We start from the raw sequence: 10,110 nt of genomic DNA, 5'->3' as shown, positions 1-10,110 counted from the left end.
ATTGAAGAGCTGAGTCTGATACAGACCTACTGTACTGCATCTACACAACAGATAGAAGTCTCCTTTAAACAAGATAGATTGTTTGTTTAGTGGTGTATTTACCGACAGTGGTGATGTTAATGAGTACAGCTGCAGCTAGTAAATTTTAATACACCTCCACTTCAGATCTACTGCACACATGTACTGAGAGAAAGTTTAGAAGAAAGTGTAAGTTTACAGTGACTGAACTTTAATATGGTTGAAAAGAATCTGCAAACACATTTTGGAACTACAATCACAGTCTTCTGCCAGTCAGATCATCTTTTATTTTGTTCAGTAATTTAAGCATGATTTGACCTGAAAGACTATAAAAGTCCCACAGGTTTTCCTCTGGTGATCGATACAATTTACAAACATCCTCTGCCTCCTTAAACTTTTTCTTAACTCTGAGTTCTCTGATGAGTAACAGCTGCCAGGCTGAGAGCAGTGCCACAAATTTTCCCACTGCCACAGTGAAGGTAAATCAGGTACTGAGGGTATATTTGTATAAATTTACACTCTCGCCTTCCTTATTTTGTGTCCCTGAATGGAAACACCTTAAAATACATATTGCATGAGACCAAATACACAAAATCCTGTGGTGCTGCTCTTTGTCTTTTCCTCTGGTGCAAAACCCCATTGCAACTCCTTTGTAAAGATGGACACATTGAATTTCAGTGTTTAGCACCAAAATGAGCCACACAAGCTCTGTGTTAATTCTTCTTTCAAGTTACATAGCCTTGCTATCTAAGTAGGTTGCCAAGAAATTTGCACATTGATTTTCCAACAGCTATACAGCTGCAAGAACAAGTAATGGTGCTGTTTGCAGTTTCCTGGTTTTCTACATAAAGTGGTCATGAAATGAGATCTGATCTTCACCAAAATCACAAATATCAACAAACACAATATTTTTACACTGATAAAACACAAACAGCAATGATCTTTCATACCTTTACTGAACACACTTGTTAAATGTACAAAGTTAAGGTAGAGAAATTAATGGCAGCACTAGGCTTGATGGTGGAAAAAGTAATGAAAACAGTGTTTTGATAACTGGTTGAACCACCTTTGGCAGCAGTAGCCTCAAGCAAGCGCTTCCTGTAGCTGTGGCTTAGACCTGCACAACATTCAGGCGGAATTCTGGATCATTCTTCCTCACAGAGCTGCTTTTGCTCAACCATATTCTTAGGACATCTGGTGTGAACGTCTTGAGGTCATTCCACAGATTTTCTATTCGGTTGAGGTCTGGGCTCTGACTTGGTCGCTCCAAAAGGTGGATTTTGTCTCCAAAGCCATTCTGGAGTAGATATACTTTGATATTTAGGGTCATTGTCCTGCTGCATCACCCAGCTTGTTCTGAGCTTCAGCTAGCTGACAGCCACCCTGACATTATCCTGTAGGATACCTTGATAAACTTAGGAATTAATTTGCCCTCCACAATGGCAAGTGGTCCAGGTCCAAATCATGATGCTCCCTCCACCATACTTTACTGGAATGATGTTTTCCTGTTGGTAAGCCATGTACTTGTTATGCCATATGTAGTACTGTGTGTTCTTCCCCAAAAACTTCTGACTTCTTTTCATCTGTCCACAGGACATTTTCCCAGTTGTGTTGTCGAGTATCAGGGTGGTCTTTGGTAAACTTCAGGCATGGTGCAGTGTTGTTTTTGGAGAGCAGTGGCTTCCTCCATGGTGTCCTACCATGCTTGTAAAGTATTTTGCATATAGTTGACTTATGAACAGAGATGTTAAGCAACTCCAATGACTCCTTCAAGTCTTTAGCTGTTACCTGAGTTTTTTTTTTTTTACATACTGTAAATTGAGTGTTCTGCATTGTGCCTTTGAGGTGATCTTGGCTGGGCACCCACTTCTATGGAGGGTAAACACAGGACTAAAATGTCTGACTGTGGACTGATGACTCTGTAAACCCTTTCCAGCTACATGCAAATCAACAACTCTTAATCATAGGTCTTTAGAGATCTTTTTTTTGCGAGGCATGGCTCACATCAGCTGATGATGCTTGTGAATAGCACATGGACTCTGTTTGAGTGTATTTATAAGCCAAGGTCATTCTAAACTACGCCTCCATTCTTGTTTCATTTGTTGGACTCCAGGTTTGCTAACGCCTGTCTCCAGTTGATGTTTAGTGACATCAGAACCCTAGTGCTGCCATTAATTTTTGTGCTCAATAAAGACATAAAAGATTGTGACTGTTTGTGGGTTATCAGCTTAGAAACATTGTATTTGTTGATATTTGTGACCTTGGTGAAGATCAGATCACATATCGTGACCAATTAATGCAGAAAACCAGGAAATTGAGAACAGTGCCCATGACCTTTTCTTGCGTAAATCCTTAGGATAGAGACACATCAAGTCGACATCAAAGAACTAGCAGCAACTTAACTGTCACCTCCTGTCAACTTCATTAGGGCCGAAAAGTGGCACTTGAACAGACCTCACAGACTACAGCCAATGTCCAAGTAGCATGTATCTTTTGTGCCTGCATGAGAGGAACCCGCCATACTAGCAGAGGGCAGTAGTCTGTATTCATCATTCAAAAAAGGAAATGAGGAAGAAGTAGGCTACAGATATGCACACTTTTCATTTGAGCCCCATTACTGACGGTGCCCTATGAAAAGCAGTAACAATAATCCAGCACTTTATTTCTTTATCTCAAGGCACCTTACGTGGCAAGTGTAGACCTTATTATCATTATTATTGTTATTATTATTATTATTATTATTATTATTGAGGAAAAACCCAACAAACCCTCTTGAGCAAGCACTTGGCAACATCAGGGAGGAAAAACTCCCTTTAATGGAAGAAACCTCCGACAGACCCAAGCCTTCTGCCTCAAACAGTTGGGGTGAGTGGATAGAGGAGAAGGGGGAAAAAAGAAAAGCAAAAAATATGCAACAACAAACAAACACTGGGTAGGTTGATGTGGCCTGTGACTGCTCATCAGAAATGTAGAGCTCCAGAGCCAGGGCAACCTGCTGAAAGGTACAGGGAGAGAGAGAGGAGATACACAGTTAGTGATGGGTAGTGGTGGCATATAGATGTTCTGGAGCTCTGCGTTTCTGATGAGCAGCCACGGGCCACATCACCCTGCCCAGTGTTTGATTGTTTGTTGCGTTTCTTGGGTCTTGTTGCTTTTCTTTTCTTCTCTCTCTCCTCTATCCACTCACCTCAGCTGGTCGAGGCAGAAGGCCGCCCACCAAGAGCCGGGGTCTGTCGGAGCTTTCTTCCATTAAAGGGAGTTTTTCCTCCCTGCTGTCACCAAGTGGTGCTCAGGGAAGGTTTGTTGGGTTTTCCTCTGTTTTAATAATAATAATAATAATAGTGAGGTCTAGACCGTACTTTGAGATTACGTTTTTGTGATTTGGCGCTATACAAATAAAAATTAATTGAACTGACGAATGTTCCTGATTTTGGCAATATTGCACAGGTGAAAAATGGTGGTTCAAGAGACTTTATATTGTGGGGTTTGGTAAACCACTCATTCTTTAGGTGGCTGGAGACTCTCATTGCAATTTTCTTTTCTTTTTTTATTTTGCAGAAAGTGCTGGAGAAGGATACTGGTGACACCCAAGGACACGCACACTATTTTAGCAACAGTAGTGACCAACACATACAACCCTTAGACCAAAGAGATCACAGGGACTACGGCTACCATAGAGATTCAGAGGAGCACAGGAATCACAGAGACCATCAACGAGACTGGAGGGATGAGAGAGATCACAGAAGCAAACCCACTGACGAAAGCAGAGGTCACAGGGATAGGCAGGAAAATATCTCCTTAAAAGACGAGATGAAAAAGGAGAGGATGCTCATAACGGTGTCATGTGGCCTGACACCACCTCCAAATGTCAGGGTTAAGGAAGAGGTTAACAAGGAGCAGGCCAGCAGAAGCCAACACAGATTAAAAGTGGAAGAGACAGACAGCAGTGGCAAAAAGTCACCCAAGGACAGCAGAGAAAAAGGCAGAAAAAAAGATGAAAGCAGTGATGAAAGCAGTGATGACAATGACAAAGGAAAAGCACCTAAAAAGAAAAAGAAGGAGAAAAAGAAGAAGAAGAGGAAGAAGAAGGAGAAGGAGGATAAGTTCTAATTGTTGTCATACCTGTCAGTTTTTCACTCTTGATAGATATGCGTCCACTGTTTTTGCCAGCCAAGGCTAAACATGTCCCTGACTGATGCAGAGGTGAAATTGGTATAAATCTTTTCTTATGATTGTCGCCACATTTTCAGACAGTTGGATTTTCAACGTGCTCGCTCACAACATGCTCATCCACCTTTTGCTAAGTGGGTATGTACAGATTTTTATGTCACACGGAATATGATGATATTTTAGGTATGTTCCCACATTCTGGTTTAATCGTTGGATTAAAGGTTGGAAAACTTTGGCAAGTAATTTTTGCCAGCATTCAATGTTTTTCAATACCATTGCTGCTGTGTGAATATTTTCTAAGAACTTACAGCATTGTAGTGTTGGAAATGCTATTTAAGTTCCATTTTCTTTTGACTTGTCTGCATTTTTATCTGAAATACAGGATGACATGTTTTTCTTCTGTGGTGACATTTACATAAAACTGGAAATGTGTAGTTTAATAAAGGAAGCTAAAAAGACAAGTGTTATTGTAATTGATGTGATGTTTATTTTTACAGTGCACTGTCCATAATCTGTTAACAAAAAAGTCAAAATATGTATATATTTAATGTAGGTTGAGTTTCAACATTTTTGATACTTGGCAGAAGGCTAATCAACATCTTCTCATTATGTTATTAGAAAGTGTCATCTGGATTGTGTCTTTCCATCATGTGTCAAGACGGAGACTCAAATTGTGAGGGTAACCAGGATACAGGATCACTGTATCGGCATTAAAGTCCTGCAAGTTCCTGGGCTCTACTATCTCCCAGGACCTGAGTGAATGTCCAACATCAGCACATCACCAAGAAGGCTCAACAGAGGATGTACTTCCTGCGCCAGCTCAGGAAGTTCAGCCTCCCCCAGGAGCTGCTGATATAATTCTACAGAGGAATCATTGACTTCGTTCTCTGCACCTCCATCACCGTCTGGTTTGGCTCAGCAACCAAATTGGACAGGAACAGACTCCAGCAAACAGTCAAGACTGCAGAACAGATCACTGGTGCCAGCCTGCCCTCCATGGAGGACCTGTACACCTCATGGGTCAAAAGGAGGGTGGAGAGGATCACTGCAGACCCCTCACACCCTGTACACGATCTGCTTGAACTCCTCCCGTCTGGGTGGCGCTATAGGTCAATATGCACTAAGACAACCAGGCACAAGGACAGTTTCTTTCCCTGAGCCATCACTCTGATTAACACTTGACGCTTGACAGTATGACTGGTCAATAACCCTCAGTGCAATACCTGTAAATATACCTTGTACATATAGATTTGTAAAATGCATCTAGACTGTGTACACACACGCACATACATATATATACATACACACATTTTTTTTTTTTTTTTTTTTACCTTTTTTACCAATGCACGTTCCTTTTGCTTGTTTGCACATTACTTCTTTCCTCTCTGTTCTCTCAGCCTTATATTGTTTACTTGACTATTGCTGCCTTACATAAGGGCATGTACAAACATATTGAGAGCCGTTGTACCAGAGTCAAATTCCTTGTGTGTCCAACACACCTGGTCAATAAAGCTGATTCTGATTCTGATTTAGGCTGTTTAGGATTACAGGAAGATTGAATGTCCAGAGAAGAAAAGGTAAATGCTACCTACGAGTCCTGTGTTGTGCCAACAGTGAAGCATCCTGAGAACCATCCATGTGTGGGGTTGCTTCTCATCCAAAGGAGTGGGCTCATTCACAGTTCTGCCCCGACGAAGTGGCTCAGAGATCACTGCTTTGAAATTTTGGATCCATGGACAGGAATTTCTCCAGATCTCAATCCAATTGAGAATGTATGGGTGATCATCAACGGGTGGACAAGTAGAAGCCTACCAGTTGTGATCAACTCCAAGTACTGATAAGGCAAGAATGAGATGCCATCAGTCAAGATTTGGCCCAGAAGCTGATTTCCAGCATACCACAGGGAATTGCAGAAGTCCTGACAAAGAAGGTTCGACATTGTAAATACCAACTCTATAAATAAATTTCATTTATTTGTCAAGTCTTCAAAATATATAAAATGCTTGTTTTCCATCATACCTCAGAAACATGTAGAAAGAAAGTCTAAAAAAATGTAAGCAGCAAAGTTTGAGAACTACATTTGTATGACTGCCAAAACTTTTTGCCATGACTGTATATTATGTTGTGCAGAGCAATGCAGAACAGTAACACACCAGACAGAATATGTTATTAACACTCAAGGTAGCTCCTCAGATAAAACGCTTTAGCCATCCTCTTTGATGGTACAGATGCCCCCTATGCTTCTGCATGCATATGAATCACGAATTAATTGCCATTAAAAAGCTACCTCGCTGTCCCTAGTACTCTAGTTTCTTTTTCATTTCTGGGCAATGTCTTTTTTAAGTTCTGTAAGTAAATAATGGATTCAAAGTTATATTTGTGATAATAGGTTTCTGTATTGACACAGATCCGGGCATTTTTCACAGGATCAGTACCAGCCAGAATAAAGCAGACCCATGTCCAGTCATTATGTGGAACTCCAGTCTTGTACTGGAGCAGTTTCACTCGCGTCACGCAACTGACAAAGCTACAATATTAATCTGTTCAGCTGTCTATACTACCTGTGTGTGGGCTGGTATATAACTCCCACAGCTGGACCTGAAGCATATTTTAGCTTCAGGTCTATTTTTTCAGACCTACGCATTTAAACCGCACAGAATTCACCAACTCAATGAAATCTCATTAGTTTCAACCAGAACTCCGCCAACATAGAGAAATACATCAAGCAAAATATCATCCGTTACATTGATCTTATTGATGTGGGCTGGATGTGCTGTAGCCTACATGCACTGTAGTCATTCATTCCAATAATTCCCTCATTGTCCGATACTGTATTTGGTGGAGTTTTGGACTGTAGCCTTCCCTTTTCCAAAGTGTTTCTCTAGGCTCCTCTGTGTTTTTGTACACAAGCGCTTCCTATGCGCGAGTGAACACGCTCAGTATGAACACAATTGTGAGCTTCCCATGATGTGCACGCCAGATGTTATGGTGTAGACACATTAGGCTTTTGTCCAGCAGTGGTACAACATCCGCCACCTCTGGGTAATGGAGCGTTATTAAATTATCAAACAGGAATATCTGAGTTTGACAGGTTACACAAACACTGTGTTCACATACAGATTGTAGTTAGTGTCATGTGAAGAACCTGTAGTTCTGAGTTGTGTGTTGTCCAACTGTTATTTTTTTATTCCTATCAATAATTAAGCTAATAATATTTTGGAACCAGGACCTGATCCAATATTTGGCTCAAGAAGATCCTGAAAAATACGGCTCCAAATTAATTTTGATTTCACTAAGTCAGATATTTAATGAACATTTACTGTAGATATAAGTATCGGATCAGAACTGATATTGGAATTGAATCATTATCAGGGTTTAAAAAAATGCATCAGTGATATGAACAGTATTAAAATGAGGGCTCTGGTAGTTAGATGTGGGTACTTCATGTGTCTGTGTCCTGGGTTCTCCCTGTGCCAGTCAAAACAAATGAGCCAGTTGACTGAATAGCTGTATTATAAAGCCATCCTTTTATTTTGGCTGTTGCTACAATATGCTGTACTGAAAAGCTATGTCACTTGATGCAAGTGCAAAAGAAAAGTGTTCCATAGGCAAAAAAAAAAAAAAAACAACCAAATATTCAAATTATCACAATGTACAAGTTCTTACTTGGTTTTTTCCTCAGAACCTCTGTAAAATAATTTATAAAGACTTATCTCTGTTATTTACATTTGCAGGTAGATATCTGATGGCTGTACAGCACTCAAACCGGTGAACCATTAAAAGTACTGCATTACCTTCCAAGGTGAATGTCATCCTGTGTAAAAATCCAGGAGATACTGAGAAAACACTGGCATGTTGAATGGTACGTAAACCTTTTAGCAAGACTGGATAATAAAAAGATGTCTACTGGGGTCCCGATCCTTATGAATGCATAACAAATGGGATTCTCTGATTAGTTCATATCCATTGGAAAGTAACAAATATACAGTATGTTGATGGTAATGATATTTGTCCTCAGGTTTTCTGTATATATATTGATCAACTAATTTACAAGATAAAGTGCCTTTGCGGATCTTATTATAATCCAAGCCAGGTCCTGAAAGAATACTTAAACACTGTTGGATAGAGCTATCATGTCCAGTAATAGTATTATAAAGGTTTATGGGATATGGAAATCAGTAATAATATCTCATAAGCTGCTGATTCTTGTACTTGAACAAATCATAATAAAGTCAAGAGAAGACTACAGTCAAGCCTGGTTCTTTATTCTACTGTATTTACTGTATATGTTTTGAACAGGGAGATACAGAATGGTGTTAAAGTCATGACAGGGCAGGGGTTTTCTACAAACAGTAATATTCTCCAAACTCAGCTGATGTGTGGTGTGGCATGGCTAATTCAAAAAGCTTGTACATTTATTAGAGCTCTGTGTTCCTGTGTGCTGGTGGTGGTCATTGGAAATTATCTGTCTATCTTATCTGTCTGTCTGTCTATCTAGTACATATAAAGTCACCACAGCATCATCCAAAAACACTAATAACAGGAAATAAAGAGTTAAAATAGACTGAAAAGAAGGAAAAATATTCATCAGACCATATTTAAGAAACTAGTGGCAGCTGGAACAAGAGAATTTTTAAACCAGTTTATTCGGCATCTTGGCTGTTTGTACCTACAACCAGATGGAAGCAACTTAAACTCTCCAAACAAAGGATGACTGGGATCAGCCAGGATGGCCTTGGCCTTCTTCAGAGCCCTGACTTTACTGACTTTAATAATGCCCTGCGGTTGGGTGTTGTAAAATTTCCCTTCATTTTTCTCAAACTTCATTATCTCTGCTCCAGTTGGTCCAAAATGCAGCTGCTCATGTTCTGACTAGTACACGGCGTCACGAGTGTATAACCCCAGTTCTTGCCTCACTCCATTGGCTTCCTGTTCATTTTTTTTTAGGATTGATTTAAAATTGTTGATGTTTGTCTATAAGGCGGTGCATGGGCTAGCACCTTCGTATATCTCTGAGCTTGTACATTTTTACACTCCAGAGAGGACACTTAGGTCTTCCAACCAGTTGTTCTTGGATGTTCCTAAATCCAGACTAAAACATTGGGGAGACCGAGCTTTTGCGGTACGGGCTCCTATACTGTGGAATAATCAGCCTCGTAATATTAGATCTGCTCCTAACCTGACAACGTTTTGTTCACTCCTTAATGCTCATTTGTATTTGCAGGCCTTTAGCAACATCTCTGATTGATGTATTTGTTTTTGATTGTGCATTTTTGCTGTTTTATTGTATATGTGTGATTTATTTGGTTTTATTTTTCTTGTTTTACTGTAAAACACTTTGTAACTTAGGTTTAGAAAGGTACTATGTAAATAAATTTTGCTTGCTTGCTTTTCACTCACAGGTGTTACATTTACACTTCAAAGACCGTTTTCACACCTTTGACAAAGTGAATTAATTAGTTTGAATAAAAGTAAATATAAAATGAATATTAAGCAAGTAAATTAGATAATTCTCTTGGTTTAAGGGATAGTGAAGGGGATAGGAACAGTTTCTCCCCATAGTTAGGCTTAGTTTAGGAATGTTTTGATAGTTGTAAATTAAATAAACATTAAACAAATATTAAGTAAATTAAATATTCTTAGAACTCCCTATTTTATCAAAAACATACATAGTTTAAAATAAAACCTACCACTTCCTTCTATAATTATCTTTTCAGAAACACCATTTTGAGCAACTTTTTAGCCAAACAAAACAAGAATGTATGCAGGTAAATACAGCACATACTGTATCTCCCAAAATGGTGCCCATATACCTTCACATTCTCTATAAAGTTACTTGGGGGATAAAAAGGATATTCATTGTTGCATTAAGCAACATTAAATATTGGTGTTGAATCTAATGACCCTTTAATGTGAAAGAGC

The 10,110-nt window shown here is 39.4% G+C and overlaps 1 protein-coding gene across 2 annotated transcripts in view; it reads left to right on the top strand.

The window, feature by feature from the left end:
- LOC109960049 (uncharacterized) overlaps positions 1–4,996 on the top strand; it is a 24,887-nt gene extending 19,891 nt beyond the window's left edge. The window contains exons 8-9 of one of the 2 annotated variants that reach the window (XR_002274935.1): positions 3,577–4,326; positions 4,807–4,996. Coding sequence is in view for 1 of the 2 variants with exons in the window: in XM_020599884.1 (XP_020455540.1) it covers positions 3,577–4,128 (552 nt within the window). In the remaining variant the exon portion in view is untranslated. Of the gene's footprint in view, positions 1–3,576; positions 4,762–4,806 lie in introns of those variants that run through there. The other variant, XM_020599884.1, reaches the window with a different exon arrangement.
- Positions 4,997–10,110: the final 5,114 nt, after the last annotated feature.

This window comes from Monopterus albus, unplaced genomic scaffold, assembly GCF_001952655.1.
Source record: "Monopterus albus unplaced genomic scaffold, M_albus_1.0 scaffold43.1, whole genome shotgun sequence".
NCBI classification, from domain to species: Eukaryota; Metazoa; Chordata; class Actinopteri; order Synbranchiformes; family Synbranchidae; genus Monopterus; species Monopterus albus.
This window is presented reverse-complemented; position numbering and strand designations above follow the sequence as displayed.